Source organism: Streptopelia decaocto (genome assembly GCF_964273445.1).
Source record: "Streptopelia decaocto genome assembly, chromosome: Z".
Taxonomy (NCBI): Eukaryota; Metazoa; Chordata; class Aves; order Columbiformes; family Columbidae; genus Streptopelia; species Streptopelia decaocto.
Window position 1 is genome coordinate 17235230 of NC_138657.1, and position 21924 is coordinate 17257153.

The 21924-nt window shown below is 37.7% G+C and overlaps 1 protein-coding gene across 5 annotated transcripts in view; it reads right to left on the minus strand.

Annotated features, from left to right (window-relative positions):
* FOCAD (focadhesin) overlaps nt 1–21924 on the minus strand; it is a 110274-nt gene that overhangs the window by 67701 nt on the left and 20649 nt on the right. For 3 of the 5 annotated variants that reach the window (XR_014186135.1, XM_082074094.1, XM_082074093.1), the window contains exons 6-11: nt 14676–14777; nt 12506–12710; nt 10618–10824; nt 10085–10172; nt 9210–9412; nt 8003–8260 (exon numbers count right to left, since the gene is read on the minus strand). Coding sequence is in view for 4 of the 5 variants with exons in the window: in XM_082074094.1 (XP_081930220.1) it covers nt 8003–8260; nt 9210–9412; nt 10085–10172; nt 10618–10824; nt 12506–12710; nt 14676–14777 (1063 nt within the window). In the remaining variant the exon portion in view is untranslated. Of the gene's footprint in view, nt 1–8002; nt 8261–9209; nt 9413–10084; nt 10173–10617; nt 10825–12505; nt 12711–14675; nt 14778–21924 lie in introns of those variants that run through there. The other 2 variants (XM_082074095.1, XM_082074096.1) reach the window with 2 other exon arrangements.

Below are 21924 nucleotides of genomic sequence, written 5' to 3' on the forward strand. Positions count from 1 at the left end.
GAAATAAACGTCACAGCAAAGTTACAGCTTTTATTTCTGGCTGAATTTTGGAAGTGAGTGTTAGGTAATAGCATCAATCTACAGGGTGCTTCAAAAATATGGATCCAGTTTTGAAGCAGTAAATATTTCAAATTGGGTTCATCTTTTTGAAACACCCTGCAGGTCCCCAGTAGGCAAGGCAGTGAAATCAGGTTTTCAAAAGCATTCTGTACTCTAGTAAGCAAGACAAAAGTACTGAACAATTCACACAAATGAAGGAACCAGCTTTTGAGATACGTGCACAAATAAGGATAATTGTATAACTTTTATAAACAGAAACTTAAGTGTGCTCAGTAACCAGAAGCACTTTCTAGAGAACATAAGCTAGGTTTTCTAAAGTTTCCTGTTACAGCAGGATCCTAACCAATAAGCTTCGCCTGTGGAGAATCTGTCCCACAAGATCTGACTATAATATGACTGTTTCACTACAGCTACTCTCCAAAGTTCACATAATCAGACATAGAACAATATCATCAGGCACCACCTGAGCAAGCCAAGTTCAGTTCAACATATCCCTAGACAGGGTTTTTTCCCAAATAAAAATGTATTTTACTTTTTTTAATGCATTCCCAGCCCCCAAAGCACACAAAATAATTCCTCTTCAGTTGGGCGTCATTTACCACTAAAATACTTCATTCTAGCAGTTGAAAGACCATAAAAGAATGTGTGCCCTCTAGAGCCTCATAATCCTCTAATAATGGTAATAGATCTTGTGCTACTATTCACCAGTGGCCTTTCAGTCAGACGATTTAATTTCTTCCCCTTGCAGCACAGCTGTTTTCACACAGAGTGTAATAACAGTTTTTGCACAACAGGAAAATTAATCCGATTAGAAGGACTGTATTAAGACTTTCATGAACAGCATGTGTCAGTGCAGCCTCTGCAGTGATTTAAGACAGCCTAAAAGTCCATGTCAGCCTTTATAAAAATATTTCTGGATTTTCTTCCATATTGTTTCAGACTGTTACTCCAAAATGCCTCAGCCAAAACCCAGATCTAATATAGTCACTAAACTTGCATCATAAAAAGGCTTTTACTCAGTGAGAAAGGAGAAGGTGCATACACAGAAGTCCTCTGTAGGCTCTCTTCATGGAAAGGGTAAGAAAACAAAACAAAACAAGGCATAACCAGAATACTGTCTCCAAAATAATTACAGTAATTCTTTTTAAATCTGGCAGGGTTTTTTACTTGCTCTATTTATTTACTGCAAAGACAACAGATACCATATAAAAACAACAACGTGGAAATGGGAGAGCCTGTTTGTGAACCCCCTTGTGGAGCTGTAATAAACATGAAAGCAATGAGGACAGCATTCTCGATATTTTGAAACACAGTTCTTCAACTCAGGTTTTGTATGGCAGTAACCCTTGGCTTTTCAATTCAATATCCTCAGCTACAACCACTAATCATCTGAACCACAATATAACAGAATTTCACTAGCAGCAGAATTACTGATTGTCCTGCTCACTTAGGGAAAAAAAAAAAGGCATCAAACAATTCTTTTTATGCTATGACCTTCACAATGACATCTCGGCACTTCCACATATTCTACTGTAGTACAGGCATCCCACAGTGTGGCTGCAAAGTTAACACTTTCTCATTTTGCCCTGTGGACACTTTATTTACCTCTTGCAAGCCTAACCTCTGAGGTCTGCTAGCTGGATTTAAACATGAATCAAAGACACGGAATTCAGAACACACCTGCATTTAGTTGGTTACCCCTTCTTTCCATTACAAACACCTGGCTCTAAACTGAGTGTTCAAGTGCTTCTAATGCTGAAGGAACAGATTAAAGTTAATACAGGTGACTGTTTAAAAATAAATTTGGGATTAACAGCCTTTTTTTGTTCTCTTCTTTCCACATCAAACCTCTAAGTTTCTTCTTCTCTTATTCAGAACAGTCTTTTAATTACTATGCTGCACACCATCTTCCACTGCATCCTTCAGAAAGTGTCCTACAACCTCAAAATGTTTAACAAGTTTGTTGTGCTGAGCTTTTCATTTTCTTAAAGGACATTTCGATCACGGTTTTACCACTTACTTTCCCTAACTTCACAAAGCACCATTTATTTATGTGGAACTGAATACAACACAGAACCAAGTAAAGCAATTCCCAAAGTACAACTCCTCCATCAATAAGATAGTGGTTGTAGTGGTTGTTGCCATCACACTGCCCATCGAGTTTATTAAAGTAGCCGGTTATTTCCCCCACCCGTGAGCTTCAAATGCTCTCTCCCCCTGTACTAACTACTTTAACTGCAAGAGAAAGACCAGACAAGTCCCAGGTAATTCTTTCTGGCTTATGGAGAGCATTGTATCTACAAGAAACAACGTGGTAATCTTTCAGTGCAGTGCTGTGCCACGCCACCCTGTAATAATCTCTGTGGGCCCATTAAGCAGACTCAGAACTAAAATAAACTTGTCAGAGTCAAAACAGATGCCAGGTGATCCCAAGTTCAACTCAGCCAGGTAGTAAGTCCCAGTTTTAAAGCACTGAGATCTTTAAGAATAAAAAAAAACCCTAAAAATGTAATTTAAAAGACATATTGCTAACTGGTGTCCTTGGTAGCACTTAACTAAGGACTGAGAAGGGAAATATCACTCCAATTAGATACAGTATTCTTCTCATGACAAATTTCCAAATACTAACCAGCAGAATGCCTGCTCTATTACTAATCACACCAATTGATTTATGTGATACTACCTAAAAGACACTCAAATATTTCGCATTGTTTTGCAGAAAGGTATTTTAAAGGCCATGGTAATTTAAAAGACTAAAAGCTCACCATTTGCAGTCCCTGGTCCAGAATGAAATGTGAGCTAGTTAGACAATATCAACAATTCTGCATTTTAAATGCCAGTTTCTAATTCACATGGACTTCCACTGATCACTAGTGAAACAGAAAATGGGATGCAGTTTGAACTTCACCTTCTCATTGGATTTGGGCATGAGACATTTTTCCCAGTGCCAGGAAGGACTTCTCACCAGCCTGACACACTTCTTACTTCTGAAGTAGTCAGACCACCATGGTTAGCTCAAGAGGCTGCGTCCACTGAATTTACTGACTGCATTGGTGAACAAAAGCTTTGGCTTAAAGTAAGCAGAAAAAACAAAGCCAGTAAACCCACTCTCCTCATGCTAAACGTCAAAAGCTTTGGGTTAAATTCCTCCTCTCCCTATATCTGTGTAAAGCTTGTTACCTCTGCTGACTTGCATTTAAATTTGTCTCTAAAACTGTTTCTGTGAAGTCAGTGGAGCTATTACAGACTACTCCAATGAAATGCAGAAGTCAATCATTCCCTACAGTTAGAGTTTGGCCGTACTGCTCTGGTGCCCTATTACTTCAGTAATTTGCTTTTTTGAATGACTATGAAATTGCATTTTGAACAATGTAATTGTATGCAGATGTACATCTATTGCAGGTGTCACAACATGTAGCTGTAACTTACCCATCCTTTTCCTAAAGGATAATTAGTTAATTTACAAAGCCTGGGGCTTGTATCCCTGGTTACAGACTACTTAGTGGACCTGCTAAACTACACACAGTTGGGGTGTACCACTCATAATAGTTTCAAATACTGACAGAAAGAAATCTTCAAGAAGAAACTAAGTTAAAGAAGAGATATACAGGTGGTTCTACATCAGCTCAGCTTTGCTTTTACACACAAGTGAAATAATTTTGCTTACTCCTGCCCTTTGAACACAATTAGCTGCTTCCCACTTAAAGAGAAAAAATGAAGTTTTAATAACTACCTTCACAAAAAAAAAAAAATCTAGGTCAACAAAACATCTATAAGCTACCTTAAGCTTTGTGTCTTCCCTCAAAAACCTGTCTCTTGCAGTTACAAGAGACAATACAACTGGAAGACTGATTTCTGACTGGTGACTTAGAATCACATTGTCATGGTTGAATCACAATTTTCATCGCTTGTAAGTTTCACATTCTTCCTCTTGTCATTGATCAGCTCCGCACCTTCCTTCTCAACCAGAGCTCTAAATGGCATGTAAGAAATAAAGTGCTGTTTGCCGGAAACACTATCCTATCCTATGCCTAACATGCCTGCTTATTAAAGGATTCCTCTTTGTTTCCTGGAGATAAGACACCAAGATTGCTTACTTTCATGCCACCAGCTCTCCAACTTGTACTTAAATAATAGGGTCAATATTTCATGCACCTAAAGCTTTGTACCCAGCACAATAAGTAAACTTTTTAGCACAGGCTAAAATAGCATATGGTAAGGCCACTTCTATACTAGAGCTGGTAAAAAAGAAAAGTCTTAACTGGTGACGTAGTTCATGCAATGTCCCCTCAAATCCATTATAGTGCATATAATCCAAAATCCCAGACCTCTGATAACAATAAACTCATGAATGAAACACTTTTTAACAGAAACCTTAGCATTGTTAGTAATGCAGAAAAACATTTTCTAACTGTGAATTGTATGACCAAGATAAACCTGTATCCTGAGCTCCGAAGACTAACCTGCACGTTAAATGCTCATGGCTTCCACTTCTTTCAGAACAGTTAATTAACAACTTTTTGAATGAACTCTACACCATGTGCATTCAAAAATATTAGAGCATGTCATTGTACCGGGTCATCAGCAGCAACGCCACCACCATTTGGTAAATGGTTCTCCTAGCATAGGTTGTTTCAAGTTTTACCATGTCAGGAAATCATAGTGCAATACGTTTATGTCTCCCTGCCACAGACCACCAGAGCCATTGTGATTCAGTATTTTTCACTGTAAGGTTTTAAAACACACGTAGCATTGGCATCTTAAGTTAAATGAAGTGACAAGAAGCAGGAGACAAACTAAAAGGAAGCCAAACATCACATGAAGCAGCAAAAGCAGCTTCAAGTGCCCTCTTGCTACAGCTGTTTGAGAAAGCATCTTTTGCTCCAAGAAAAGTACTGAGAGATTATGACTTGCTCACATGTTATGATTTCTTCCTGCTTTTTAATTCTCCCTTGTTTTGTGTTATCCAACAATCCTCTAGAGGATGTACAAGGCTACAACAGAATGGAAGAATTTTAAACTTGTAGTTTAAGAAAAAGAACTAATCTGTGTGCAAGAAAATAACAGGCATTCTAAGAAAACAAGAAAGAACCACTAAATTGACAAATTAAGAAGAGGAAAAAAACAAAGAGCACTTAATTTTGCACATCTTCACCACATGCTCTGAGGAGTCCGTTCGAACTTGTAGCAGCTCAGTATCTCCACTGAAGCAAGACTTGTAACACCCCAGAGCAGCTATTCTACATGCAATTCAACAAGGAGTATACCCAAGGACATTGAATAAATATTTCAAAAAGAACTATCCAGGAATCAGAACGTGGTCTTACTTTGAATTGTAAATAAGCTGTGCAGAATTGCAAATTCTTCCTAAAGCAAATATCAATATCACAGTTCAGGCTTTGTATAAACACTGTCATGGTGACTCTGCAGCCACCTGTGTATTCACCAAAATGAAATACCATACTAACATTAGCATAGTGATAGCAGTGTGCATAGGACAAAACAGGAACTCCAAAATATCATAAAAAAAGGACAACACTTCTGTATTCCATTCACATACAGGCATAGATGTACTATAACAATAAACTGCCTGCCCAGTAACTTTTTCAGTTCAGCTGATGACATGGTTTGCAGTGTGCTAGAGATGTGCTGCAGACTTGGGGTTGTTCAGCCTGGAGAACAGAAGGCTCCACAGAGCCTTATTGTGGCCTTTCGATACTTAAAGGAGTCCTATAAGAAGGATGGGGACAGATTTTTTAGCAGGGCCTGTTATGAAAGGACAAGGGGTAATGGTTTTAAACTACAAGAGGCAATAGCTAGACAAAATATAAGGAAGAAAGTTTTTACAATGAAGGTGGTAAAACACTGAACAGGTTTCCCAGAGAGGTGGTAGATGCCCCATGCCTGGGAACATTCCAGGCCAGGCTGGACAGGGCTCTGAGCAACCTGATCTGGTTGAAGATGTCCCTGCTCATTGACTTTTGAAGGTCCCTTCCAACCCAAACTATTCTATGATTCTTCCAGACAAACAACATGCTCACAATTCTATGCTACAAGGTGACACAATTAAAATCCTTTAAGACCAACAAAACCTTCCCTTTTTTATTCCTCCCTCCAAAGTATTTTATGTGTCTGTTTCCTCAAGCTGTAGAATAAACACCATGAGTTAAATGTGCCTGGAGGTTACATACTTCTTAGAAACCCAGCTACAGTTGGTTTGGTTAAGATGTAAATAATATTTCTTTCTTTCTTTCCAGAGCAGAGATCCTACAGTTAACATAAATTATTCACAGTCCTGATCAGTAATTCTACAGCAAAACCCTGCAGTTTTCTCCAAGTTGAAAACTAGATTTTTCAATCTGCTACTGTGTGTCTGAACAGGAGTCAGAATTATTTTTCCACATACCATCCAAAAATCAAACCCTTATCTTCAATCAATGGTTACCAAATTTAAAGACAGTAAACAAAAAACCTGGAACTAGACTAATTTAAGCTGAGAAATATAACATAATTAATCCCCACAAAACCAAAAGTATGACTAAATATAATACTAGAAATACAGTAGAGTTAAAATGAAAATACATCTGTCAAACTGAGAGAAAAACCTTTAAAGAAATCATATGCTGCCAAATCTGTATCATCTGCAGTGCATTATGAAACAGACTCATATAACACAACAAAACGAAAGGTTAGCCTGAAAGAGGTTTGAGAAAAGACACAAAAGGTTAACAGAAGGCAACCCGGAAGAGATGAAGCTGTCACCTGTTTTAAAAACTTCTCTGGCTTAATAATAGTTATCTCCCAAACCACTATATGGCAGGCCCGGTTCAGCACAGCATTTCAGTATGTGTTCAACAGCAAGCACACTCTGGACTGCTTCCCTGGATAAGAACTACAATGCTCAGCACCATACGTCATCAAGCATGTACCCTGTAAGCTGTATTCTTTCCAACTCCTGTGCTGCAAAGCATGATAACTCTTTGAGACAAAAAGCAATTTAAAAAAACCTGAAGCAAATAAAGCTTGTCTTTGGGGCACACCTGAAATTTGGAGCAACACTTCTCCCTTCCCTACATTTTTTTATTATTTTACCATTAAGATATGATTGTTTCTATATAACACCTCCTGCATTACATATTATTGTTTCTAGATATCCCCATTTATCTTTCCAGGTTATGTAGATAAGTCTAACCATACAGCATAATTCTGGTTTGAAGTCAGTACTGAGGCAGACAAAGACTATGCACATATTTTTAAGAAGCAAGAATAAAGACCTCACAAGAGACTTGGCAGTGTTCCAGTAACCACAAAAGAACACAGAGAATAATTTATGGGGTCAAAGTCAGAAATGGTTTAGTAGCCTCTTTTCAACTTCCTCATATAGTATATTCAAACTTATTAGATAATATCAACAAATACCCAGTCTTTTTTCCTAAGCCTAAACAACTAAAAAATATTTCATAACAGAGACATAATACATATTTTGCTGTAAGTGACACACAAACGGTGAGTTCCAGCCAGCCGGGGGTATATGTTTGTGCACATGTACTTCAGGAGCTGCTACCAGCTGATGCCAGTAACTGTGAGACTGTGTTCCAGGGGCCACCCACTCCACACACTAATTGTCTATGCCCCATTGCTGGAGGGATCCATACTGTACATACTATACATTGTACACACGTTCGCACCAGTAGAACTACCCCCTGCTCAGCCAGAAAGTGGAGCAGGATGAGGCCCCTGGTGCTGTTTTGTGTCCTGAATGTTCTGTGTGTCTGCATTATATACAGAGAAGCACAGGCATGTGCATGTACTTACTGGGAACACAGGCACAGCCTTGCCACTTGCCGGACCTGGGTCATGAAGCTGCAGCAGCCTTCCCTCTCTCAAGCTGCAGAACCCAGCCCAATTCCTCTACCAAAATCCACTAAGAGTAAGCTTTTACCTGAGAACAATCAGCCTTGGCTACTTCTGTAGTAGCCAAGAGTACATCACGAAGACTGTCTCCATTCTCTTTGATCAGTAGATACGCCAGAAGAAGAAAAACATGGGCAGGGACTTGAGTTGTCACAGGTAGCAGTGATTTCACTGAAGATAACCAGTTAGTAACTGCAGACTTCTCTTTCATGAGCTCTATGATCTTCCAGGTTGTATACAATGAGCTGTAAGAGCTCGTTATGGGGAAAAGGAGTTTGCAGGACACCTGAGAACAAGTGAAACAAACAAAACCCTCAAACGAATATGGTAACATGAAAGAACAAATTAAAAATATAACTAATCCAGTTCTCTCATCCTAAACAAATATTTCTTTAGGGTCCCAATGCAATAAATGTAAAGAATAAATTGCAATACATTTCTTTACAGTCCTTTATACGGAGGGATTGCACTAACAATGTTTGAATGGGTTGCTAACTCCCTATTCAGGAGTTCCCCTTTATTTGGCATCTACCATTCCTGCTCCTGCTGGTAACTGCAGTGCTGCTTCCTCACTAAAATGGACACAATAAAACTGGAATACATTAAAAGCTTCCATTCCTGACAATGACAGGTGCATCACAAAAGTTTAAGTATCATCTAAATTAGTTTAATGAAATCCTCTTAATTTTTTATAGTACTTAATAAAACGCCCCAGTTTAAGTTAATCTGACTTTACATTTTTTGTTCAACTGTTTCACTTCTCATAACAAAATGTTCTATAGATGCAGTCATGGAAAATAACATTTAGAAGCAGGAAAAGTATTAAAATATAAATGCAGAATCCTCCTAACTCAGGTTTTTATGCATGGAAAAATATATATTTTAAAGCTCCTGAAAATAAATACAGAAGTTTTTCATGAAAACAAAGCTTAATCCAAGACAAGCTGTCTCTTCTCTATTAATTCTTCCTTTAGAAAACGCAATATTTTCAGAAACATCTTTCCATTATCAAGACAGTAGTTGGCAGGCAGTAATTAGATGAAGAAGATTCTATAAAAAACATATTAAGAAAGTATTTGAAAAGAGGTCTCCAAATGAACATTAAAAATGGAATCCAGACCCCAGCAGGGGTCATACATACGAAGTGCTTCTCAAGCATCTAGGCATAATGCAGCAAAACTGTTAAATGCATCCCCTACCTGCCCCAAAAGAAGGAGAAAACCTTATAACTTTACCAGTTCATTTTTATCCTTCACACCTTCTTCCTGTAATATTTCCAAAATATTTACAGCCAGCTGGTGCCTGGTAGTTCCAGAGTCATCCTCTGATAGGCAGTCTCCAACTGCTGTAGAAGATAAGATCTGTAGCACAGGCATCACCAAAGTAAGGGCTGTGGTTGGTATGTTCTGGGTTTCCGAACAGGAAAGGAGCTTGTAGGCTATTTAAGACAAGGTGGGAAAAAAACAAAGATCACATACGGTAAGAAGAAGTAACATAATTTGTACTTTTAGGCATGACACATTTCTAGGAAACACTCTGGTCAAGCAAAGTAATGATGTCCAGAATTACAGTACATGCACAGAAGAGTTAAAGTGTAAAAGATTTTTTGGTAAAACTCCAATTCTATTTAGAGACCCATACATTTCTGTTGTTTGCAGCAAAGCACCTAATGGCAGCAAGAAATACAATAATAGAACGTAGCACAGTCCTTCGCTTTTACTGGAATAACTCCACTAACTGCAACCACTAAGTTGAAAGTCAGACAGACATCGCCAAGACCTTTGGGCCTGCTATCTTCAGATCTGTCAAAGGACACCATTCAGGATGCACAAATCTCAGCTGAGAATATCCTGTTGTTGACTCAAAAATGAAACAGTTAAGCTCCAAGATAAGAAGGGAGCTTAGAATACAGTAACATCCATGGAGAAAGTCAGTGCAGCAGGAAAATTTATCTTTATTGCTATTAGATCAAATGGTAGTTTTTAAATTCAGAAGAAATTTCACCACCCAATCCGACTCAGAGGAATGCAGTGCTTATTTTCATAAATATGAAGAAACAAAGACACAGTCTTAAAGTGTGTTGATTCCTCTTTCACAACAAGAGCTTTACCTAGACTCAAGACAGACTTCTGCTGACTTTCTGGTGTCTGCAGCAGTAGAAGTGCTAGCCCAATTATACACTGTTCCACTGGAAATCCCTATAAGGAAAAAAGAAAGAGGTTCAATCTTTTTTGTTTTTCAGTGGCATTAAACAGTACAAATGAGCAACAAACAAAACTCTGTAAGGAGTTTCTCCATGAATCACAGTGAGTGCACACACAGCGATATAGCACATGCAATGAAGAATATGAATAGTATAAAATTAGTCTTTGAACTGAGTAGCTACAACATTTTAATTCGTTCAAACCACTTGAGCTCAGTTTAAACCAACTCCCATGCTGAACAGTTAACTGATACATACAGATCCAGTTAAGTTTTGCCTTTTGAAGATCTTCTACCAAGAAAAAGCAAAGTAGACGCTTTTGAAACAACACTGGTCACTTGCAGATGAATGCCATGCAAGAGTGTTTCTAAGTAATGCCTTAAACATGACATTCTTTAAATTTAATACAACTATTTTATTTTTTCCCCATGAACTCCTACCTCCTTTAAGAGCTCAAAGTTGTCTTCTATTAAGGAGATCAAAGATGAGCATTCTCCTGTTAGATTTAAACACACTTCACAGAAGCATAACAGTTGCAGGCAAAACTGTGATAACTGAACTTTCCAAAACACCGGATGATGGAGTAGCCTGAGGAATAGCTCTTGCAGAAAAAACAAGGCTTCTGTAACTTGCAGTAAGTCTTTAAGCTGTAGAGAGGTAGTTAAAAAACAAAACACGTTCTGGTTTAGTTCCCCTTCCTTGTCTATGCAGAATTCACCAAGTTCAGAATTAGTTCTATTAGCTCTGCAATGTTTCCACTGCAAATATTACTAAGACTTTGAAGAAACACATTCATAAACTAAACCCAGGAATCTCTTATCCAACTTCCCTGAAAAAACAATAGATGAACCGCTAGTTAATGTTTTGAAATAAAATTAGAAACATGTGAAAGAAAAAAAGTATTTCTTGTAGCTGATGAGAAAAATCCCTTTTTCCTCAAAAACAATGGCAAATTAATTCAGCTCTCAGGATTCTCTCACCAACATAAACAAATTGTGTGGTGCTTTCACATAGCAGGTAAATAGTCTTGTAATGAAAACATATCAAATGACAAAGACAGTGGTGTTACCTGCTTCTAAAGCACCATGCAATCTATCTACTACCAAAATAAAAACCTGAAGTGCAATAGCCAAAAGCAGTATCTTCATACTCAGAAGCCAAGTAAAGACATTTCAAGAAGCAGGTTGCCTCAAAATCCTAATGTGTTAGACAAGAGCATTTGTGCTCTTGAAAATTCTAGTTCCAGACAAATTCTGCTATTCCAATCCAAACTCTGGAATCCAGCATTAATGATAACATCCTAACTTTTAGTCTCTATTAATAATCTGCTTTAATCAGAAGCCTCATGTCCACTGAATTTTTCAGCAGAAAAATCTGCAGGTGATGAGCTGTACCTTTTGACAGCTCGGTTGATACTGTCAGACAAAATGACTAGGAAGTATTTCAGCATTTATACGATACTGAGAATTAAATAAGGCTAAGATTAAAGGAAGGATAAGAAGAACCTGAGATTCAGAGAAGGAAGGAGGAATGATGGGTTATGAAAACCTATTTAGCTTTACATTATCGATATTCTAAAACTGTCTTTCTATGGTAATAATACCATAGCACTTCGTGTGTAACTGAATATATATGAAACTGAAGATTTTGCTCTCATATTAAAGAAGGAAAAGATAACATAGGCACAAAAAAGCTTAATCAATGTCACAGTAAAGCATGAGGCAAAGCAGAGCCATTAACTTTAACCAACACCCTAGACCCCTAACCAAAAGGGACAGAAAGATTAAATCCTTAGTTCCTAGCCAAGTACCACTGTGCGAGTTAAAAATATTTTTAAAAATTTCAGCATATTCCAGAGGGCTTAAGTTTTGTCTTTATATAGACTAATCCTTCTGTTACAAAAAGTGAAAAAGGAATAATCTAGCAGTACTTAAATCATGCTTCTCATATAGTTTGTTTCATTTTAAGATGATCATGTTAAGTTAAAAATTGCATGTTTTTGACAAATTTCTTATCATTTACCAACATTCTCTCATGAGTATCTCTACAAGTTTATTGTTTGTTTACTGAGGCAAGTAGCAGCAAATAATTATGGCAAACACGTGTTTCAATTAACACTATATCAGGTGTATCAGATTTGAACAACTAAAAAGTTTCACCTACTACCAGAAAAAGACATTTTTTGAGATTTTTGTACTACCAACAAATCAGCTCTATAGGAAGTAGAAGAGAATGCTATATTTGCACACTTGAAAGGCATTAATAATAATGTTATCATTGCTTTGTTAGCATTTATTTGTAAAAGGTGAGGCCAGATAACAACTGTACCTGGAGGTGTGTGATCAAATCACACAGGAGCTGAAGAATCTGGCATTCCAGCACAGAAGGTGTTTCTTTGTGCTTTGGACCATGGGGCTGAAGTAAGACCTTAAGTAAACCCATTCGCAGTTCAGCATATTCCTGCCGCTGAGATGGTTCACAATACAGGTATCTTAAGAACGGGGCCATTATGCCAACACATGAACTCTGTGCCCTGCAGTTCAAGAAACAAGTTTATCAATACTGCTTTCTACTGAAAACTTAAGAAACAACAAGGAAAACCCAAGCAATGTGACATTCCCTGCAATAATTTACAGGATGCAATTAGCAGAAAGGTATTATTCAAGGCATTACTAATCTCACAAAAAACCTTTGACTAATTTGCACGAAGCATTGTCAAGAGACCTTATATAGCAACTATACAATGAAATGCAATTGTGAAACAACTCAATATTTAAGCATGAATACCATTCAATATGTATTTGCAGATCATGACACTCATTTTTTTTTCTCAGCAATTCAAGAAAATGGCTTTCCTTGCTGAATATCATCTCTGAATACCATCAGACACTAGTGTGCTGTTCTGAAGTAGCATTCAGACAAGACTAATCAAAAATAGCTTTTTAAAACACATAAAATGCAATTTCAATTAAGAAGAGGCATCTATTCCTTGCCAGTTTTTGCTCAGTGGTCTCAAACAATAACATAGAACAGGATCTGATTTAACCAAGATGGTTTCCCAGTAAAAAAAGTATCTCAGAACAATTATTTCAGCTTGACCATGTTAGGAATACCAGCTGTTCTTGACTCTATTCAAACAACCAAATAAAGCTAATGATCAATGCATTAACAAATATACAGGGAATCAAAATTTGAAGTCAAGACTCAGCCCTGATACAGAGCTTTACAAAAAACTCAGTAATAGATCTACATCGACATACATGGCGCTTGTTGATGTCACACTTAGGGACATGGTTTGGTTTGGCCTTGGCAGTGTTAGGTTAATGGTTGGACTCTGTGTTCTTAATGGTCTTCTCCAAACAAAATGATTCTATGATTCTATATTCTCAGTCTAGAACTTTATTCCACAGAAGCCTTCACACAAAAAGCAGCAAGGAAGTTCATGACATTTTCTTTTTGAGCAAGAAAAACTCGTATTTTTATTCAAAACCAGCCACAGGCAAAAAATCTACAGTTCATTAGACCATTCAGACATCTGACAGAATGTTTCACAAGTCCCAGATTTAGCAGCACAGTGGAAGAACAAGTCTGCAAACAGTATTTTAAAAATACTCTATGAACTAAATTGAATAAAACACACTTTTGGTTCAAAGTCTTACTGTTGATCAGGTAGTCTAGGCCCACTAGAAATTTAACAGAACAATAAACTTATTTGTTCACTCAGAGCAGCAGGATACAGAAGTCAATTTCACCGTACAATTACTCTGTTGGATTTGTATAAGTCTTTCAGAACACAGAAGAGGTACTTTTTATCTGAAAAGCACACATTTAGGTGCAAAATCACTGAAAACATTCAGTTCTACAGCTGGTACAGCATTTGGCATCTTACAGTGAGTCTTTATTGGAGGTAAGCATGAAGAAATGTTGAAACTGTTGGTAGATTGGATATATTTTCATTGCTAAAGAGACTTTATAATAAGGGTGTGCCACTATTTTTTCTATTTTTTTTTTAAATCAAGACGTATACAACCTTTTTAAAGACCTCATCCTTTACTGTGAGAGAAAACTCTCTGTGCTTTCCTTTTTTCATGTCGCCATTTTGTACAGATGAGTTATACCTGCATGCTAGTCATCTTTCCTGCCCAAGCAAGCAAAATCTTGACAAAGCAAATAATATAAATTGCCTATTTAAAAAAAAAAAAAAAAAAAAAAAAAATTACAAACGTGCTATCAAACTTGCACCAATTTTTCAACATCCATAAAAATTATATCAACATAAAAGAGTTTTAAAAAACTATAAAATCCACTTTTGGTGGATTATGCTAGTATTTTATTAATATTCTGTTTTTAACCTTTAAATGGTATCCTTAAGTTCTATAATTATCCTTTTCAAAAGACAGAATTCTCACTGCACTAAGCAGCTGCCTTCAAGAAAAGAGTTACATTGATATGATTCACTTATCTACATTTGATGTTTTTAAATTATTTATTCATTTACCTCTCTGGACACTCATGGAAAAATACTGTTATCTGCTGCAGTAGAACTGGCCAGCAATCAGGTCTGTTTTCGAGGACATTGACAAACGGATGAGGAGTGTTCCTGAAACACAAAGAAAAAAACATTTGGATCTATTATGCAGAAAGCAAGTGTGCAAAATAACTATCTTCAAAATAAAAGCAGCTGTAGAAATAGACAGTTTAAGCCTCTGGTATTACCAGCTCCCTTTAACAGCTTTGCCAAGACTGCTATACTGTCAAAAGAGGCCATTTTATAGGAACATTGGGAAATAGGATTTTAAAAAAGTCTCTATCAGAAAAATTTTTTTTCATTTATTTTTTAAAAATAAATGTCTAAGGATCACTGTTCAAATGTGTGGCCTGATTTGAGTCATTGATAGCAGCACTAGACTCTAGCAGCAGGCTCCAAGAAATGGCCACAGAAAAATCTGAACTATATGTCACATACCAATCCAGTCTTTCAAGCATAGGTACAAACCTTCAGCACCTGACAAAAATTGAGGTGACCATCATATCACTTGCTGGTCTAAATGTGCTCCAATTTATTTTTTTTTTTTTTCAGTGAAAGAAAGAGGAAAGGAGAAGGCTGGTCATACCACCAGCCGAGAGACATCCACTTTACTGCCAGCCCTCTGACAATGGTTGCATTTGAAAATGTCACTAAAGGCCTGGTAGTCCCTGGTTCTTCTCAGATAAATCTATCACCAACAGCTTCCCTACCTCCAGAGTCAAGGACTGAGGGCCATCTACACTACCTAGAAGTGTGATGCTTGCATCAAACAGTGACTACCCTTGTAGTGGAGGACACCTGGGCAGGAGGGCAGCCTGAGGTATATAATTTGTTCTGTCAGAAGCAAAACAAAAAATTCATTTGACTAGAGTAAGCCAGCATATGAAAGGACTGAATATGAGAGTCTGAACATTAAAGAGCCTGGAGAGGTGGGAAACTGGAAAGAACTGGTGATGTGAAGGCAGGTTCATCACCACCTCCACCTCCTCCTGCTAGAGTTTACCCACTGCCATTGCTGTGACTGTCCTCCTTGTGCACACCTGCCTGCTAAGTGTCCATATTTCCTCCAGTTTTGTTTCCTGCTTCAGCCAACTACAAGCAGATACCAATAGCTTAACAGCAGACAACCAGATACTTCCCTGCGCTCAGAGCAGAAAGAACTTTCCTAATAGCAAGACAGATAAGTTGGAAGTGTCTTGCCAGTTCCCAAGGATCTGCTAGACACATGGAGGAGAGCAGGGCTGCAAAATAAATGGAAAGGCAACAAACGCACACACACTGCACACATCTGGCAGCCACAGAGGAGGGCAGCATACATTTAGGAAGTGCAGATGTTGCAGACCACCCCCTTCAGTTTGGGTAACCATCCTTCCTGTTCACGTCCAACAAATCTGTGCTACACACCAGAGAGACTTTTAGTCAATTTTACCTGTACGACACTAGATGATACGAGAACCACCAACTGGAGTGGCACATCTCAAGAGCAACTGCCTCCGTTTCTGACCCTAACCATGCCATTTAAATAAAAGAGTGAGAAAGAATTTAAAAAAAAAGAAAAAAAAGAGAAAAGAGAATGACAGCACACACCCCACGCCTCTATTAGAACATTAAGGCTTCTTGCATGTGTTTAAAGGCCAAATGACTTTCATGCATGTGACCCGTGTCACCTGAAGGGTAGCAGGTATGGCACACTGTAATGAAGAAACTGTTAGTTTTCTTGATACACTGTTAATTTTACTACAGTGAGTGATATAGTCAAATAAGCGTTTTAGAAAGAATTTATAATGGTATTTGGCTGGTTTCTTGTTGTTTTAAAAACCTGTTAATAGTGGAAAGCCCAAGATCTGAGGCAGTCTTTTTATTACAGAAGACAACATTCACTGAGAGACACTCATATTCAATAGCATGGTGCTACGACACAGGCTTCACCTTCAGCAGCACCAAACCAACCCCAGCTTCAGGTGCGATCTGCAGGAATCCCATGAAAAAATTAAAAATGTGTATCTGATTTTTTCCACTACATAGCAAATTTGAATTGCATAATGTGATAGTGTATTAAGGCTTCCTTTGAGTGACCTAAAGAGGTAACACCTACCTGCCATAAAGAGGAATGCTTAGAGTTATGCTATGCCTAGTAGGATACTATTTCTAAAAAAAAAAAAATAAATCTAGCAGACATATCCTCAAACTAAACGAGGTGTCCCTTATTCTGTTAATTTTACATTCTTAATGTCAACATTGTTTGAATTCTGGGCAATTGACTCGTTTTGAGAATAATCAGAGAGTAAGTAACATTACCATTAGCTGAATGAAAGACCTGCCAAGTTAAGAAAGCGGGTTACAGAATATTGGACATACCTAATGGCTCATTTTCTTCTCGGTTTTGTCGGAACAGAGCTAACACCCAAGGAAACTGGGAATATCTACTTCAATAGAAGACAACAGTCAACTATACGGCCCACTGAACCCTGCAGCTGCACAGCTCAGGTAACAGCACATAACTGCAGCACCCCTACATGCTACAAAAATCAGAATTATGAAATACTTGAAGAGAAAATATTATTATAAAATAATAAGTTTTGTTCAACTGCCTCTCTTCAAAAGCTTCAAATTACATTGGATCTTAAGGTGGGAGCATGTAGGAAGTTTGCTCTGGCTGACAAAACACTTAGTGCCACGGAAGGATATTCACAAAGCAAAAAGTGTTGTTAATATGCATTAAAGTATCAAGCAAAAGCTTTTATTTACTGTGAAAGACTTAACTGCACTGCTCAGGACATCTAAATTACGACAGTATTTAGAATATACCTCATCAGCAAGAGGTTAAACCTGATTCAGGTAATTTCTATGTAGACAAGAAGATAACTGTGCCTTTAAGAAAACAGCAGAGATCCACAGGAATGCAATAAAGTGAGATAAAGAACACTGCTGCTAAGCCATCTCCGTATACAGACACAGCCTGTACACTACCAAGACTCGCAAGTATGACCACAAATCCATCTTCAAAAGCTATTTGCCATGGACACAGTAAATAACACTAATTTATTGTCTTAATACATAAATATGAGGAAGTAAATATTCTTAGTAAGGTGACCTAAATTGTGGAAGCAATTACAAAAATCAATAATAAAGCTGAAAAACTACAAATACTGTCTGAGCAATAAAATCAAGGAAAATCACCACTCATAAGGGCTAATGGAACTGGAAGTACTTACAAGGCTCTTGTATCTAAAGACAAAAGGAAATTTATCAATGGGCTCTTATATCTTATGTCTGGCACATCTTTAATGAAGCTTAAAATAGAGGAAATTTAACATATTGTATTTAAATCTTTATAAAAGAATAATTAGTAGCTTTCTGGTTACTCTGTTAGAAAAAAGCGAGTTAAATTTGGAGGTGATCTTGTGCTAAGATAATAAGACCATATGCACACCCAGGAAGAAGAATTAAAAATAAAGTATCTGGACAATCTCTTCAGGAGCAGATATTTAGCTTTCTGCCTGGATTAACTGAATAGCTTTCAAGCTAGCGCTGTTTTAGGATTTAGAGAAATCACATGAACAAAGAGAAGAAAATATAACAAACTCTGCTTCCAAACCACTCAGCAGCATGAAAGCATAGAGTTTTGCATGCCTACTGATCCATATTTTAACATAAAGAACATTAGATGAGATTCTATTGGGACTTGCCAAAAAATTACTTTGGAAAGCAGGATAAGTACCGTAGTCTAATGGGTATGGGGGGGTAGGAGGAGAGGGGCACCAGTCGCAGTAGATTCCAGTCTCATTACTGAAGTCTTTTGCAGCCTACAACTGGCAAAATTCCAAAGGCTGCAGGTGCCATCTCACTTCAGTGTTGTATTCAGTGTAGAGAAAATTTACCTCGGCTCTCTGTGCAATGTGCTCCACTGCTTACAGAGGAACATTTTTATCCAGTCAGAAACTCCTGGTTTCAAAACTTACGCTCACTGTCTATTGTTCTTCCACCAAGAACCAGGCTCTGCATTCTTGCTAACCTTACTTCTTCATCTATCAAAGTCTTTGATAGTCTGGAGAGGTCTCTGTTGACTAGCCAATCTACAAAAATAGCAAGAGGGAAGACCCAGCAAACTACTGACCAGTTAGTCTCTTCTTCCAAAGACGTATGTTTCTATTCAGGCAAACACATAAATTGAAGACATACAGATCAGAAAGCTGGCTGATGTGATGGACTACTTGAAATACGTTCAGTAAACAGTCACCATGGTCACAAATATGCAAATATTACAGTTCTGCCCTTCACATTTGGGGCTAGAAGCCTGGCACTTCCCACATTCATTTATCTATAATTCGTTAACTTACAAATATGGTCTTCATATGCCCACCTTCCTTGATTCTATAAATATTTTACTAAAGTTAAATAGTCTTTTACAATTGTGTATGAAGACTAGAAAGGATAAAATTTTTGCTTCATTGCAGGTTTCCAAGATGACAGCATTCAAGAGGAAAAAACTTCTTGCCTGTCTAGCACTGGAATCCAGCAACATCAGACAGGATTATTTATAAGTCAGGAAGCTAGAAATACTGTTCACATACCATGCCAGGGCCTTGAAAGTGCATAGCCCTGCATGGACATACAGAGTTATAGGAGCTGCTTATTTCAATATCTTTGACATATTTTAAGAACTAATTACCTTTCCCAATGAGAAGGATATTTCTCCAGTCATCCGAGTGCTGCTATGACACTGAGGTCATTGGAACCTTCATGAAGTCAGCATATGTGACACATCAAAATTAAAATGGCATATTATCCAGAAAAAAGGCAAGCCCTTTATGACAGATTGCGTGTTCTGAAACTAATGTAACTGTACTAAATTCGATGGGGAAAGAAATCAGCTAAGCTCCATAGCGTACAGTCATTAATAATGAAACACCAAAATGTGCAGCCTGAAAAAGTTCATTTGATAATGCTCTTAGTAGCAGGAAACATGAGGTGTGTAGATGCAATTTATCATCAACACTAACTTAAGAATTGCTAACATAGCACTGTAAAACACATCTCTTTAAATGGCATCACAGTGCTCCTACCCTAAAATATTGCCAGCGGGTTCAGGATACAGCAAAATACACAAGACACAGCAGCTATCCACCTGTAAACACGTGTCTATGGAAACGAAGAAAAATTTTATGTGAGGGACAACAGTAAAACAAAAATTATTTTAACTTCTAGGTCATCTCAACCTCTTTGTTACAGCTCTGAACACAAGAGAGCTCCAATCTGATTTAGCGCATAAATTCAGTGACAGATTGCTTTTTCTGTATGAGGAAACAACGTCTGCAGTCAACATACTTTTCTGTGTATGCAGCTGTGACCCTCGCCCTTTCAGAAAGATGGAATAGCTCTTTACTTCATCAAATATGATCTTTAAAGCATTTTTCTACCTGCTTTGAATTTTGATTTCAGAAAGTTGGCAGCTCTCCAGAATTTTAAGACAATAAAACCCATGCATGGTAAATCATTAAGAAGAATGTAAAATATCAGTTCATTAAAAAAAAGATTCATAGCTCTCAGCAAAAATGTATATGCAAAGTTCTGTAAATGTATAACCCACTTGTACTGAGAACACCAACAAGCACTCCTCAAAAACCTCTCTTTCTTGCCCTCGCATTCAATTAATCTCGAGTTTAGATTACTGGACAGCTATATTAATACACAAAGGAAACAGGCAACTTTATGCCAGACGAGACATAATAAATCCACTGGGAATCCTCAGCTCCAGTTCACAGTGAGACCAGCTCACAGACTATTTCTGTGTCTGCTACATCTGGTCTTAAATTCACAACAAAAAGTGCAGATCATCCCATATGTAAATTTAAAATTCACATTACTTTTTTTTCACACATCCTTTAAAAAAAAACCAAACAAACAGCACATTTGTTTTGTTATTTATCCACCACTGGAATATGAGTTACTAAAAACAAACAAACAAAAAGCAAACACAACCAGTGGTACTTACACAGCTTACAGAATCAATTAGGGATTCCAAAATTCAGTGATCTATGAGGCAGTTTTCTACCAACCTACTAGGTTAAAAGGAACATTTCCGACTTTCTACAGGAACAGAGGTAATCCCTTCTCTATTTTCCAAGTTTAATTTGCTTACAGAAAACGGAGAAGCCTAGCATTAAAGCTACAGAGGCTTCCCCAGATGAAATCAGAACACCTATCTGGTGGATTGACCTTGGCTGGCAGCAAGGTGCTCACCAAGCTGCTCTCCTGCTCCTCCTCCTCAGCAGGACAGGGAGAAAATGAGACGGAAAACCTGCGGGTCAACATAAAGGCAATTTAATAAAGAAATGCAAGGATTGTACGTGAAAGCCACAGAAAACAGAAAGATTTATTCTCTACTTTCCATCATCAGGCAGTGTCCAGTAGCAGCAGCAGTCACTTTGGGAGAAAAATGCCTTAATTATGAATGGCCTCCCCACAGCTCCTTTCTCTTAGGTTTTAGTGCTGAGCACATCATGTGGTATGAAATATCCCTTTGGTCAGCTTGGATCAGATGTCCTGGCTATGTCCCCTCCCAAAGTCTTGCCCACCCCCACCTTACTGGCCTTTGAAGGGATAGGAATGGGATGGAGAGACAGTCCTGCTCAGTAGTACCCAAAACACTGGTGTGTCACGTCTTCGACACAGTTCTAGCTGCCAATACAAAGCACAGTACTGGGATGGCTGCTATGGGAAAGCTAACTCCATCCCAGACAAACCAAATACAACATAAACAGACAAAACCCCCAAACTGCAAGACATTATTTTCTCCCATTCATTTTCAGGAATTGCTCATCATATGACACAATCACAAGAAGCATATTATAGAAGTAATTCTATTGTGCAGAATTAACATTGGTCTAAACCAAATTTATTAATTACTCTGCAATACTGACTTCAAAATGTCCCAGGAGAGATGACACTAGCAAACTACTTGAGAACATACTGGTGCTTTTTGATTCTTCATTGATGATTTCCATATGGAATACTTTTGCATAGTTGACAGCATAATATATCGACACTGTAACAGGAAGTTACTTTTGGTGAGTTATTGTATACGTTATTTCTTTCAGAAAGCAAGTATAAATGCCACTTTATAGAATGCAACTATGAAAAATTGTTATGTAAGAAGTGACTGAATAAAGATGAGCCTTTCTGTACCGTAGAAACCAAAAGTCAGATCTCAATCACA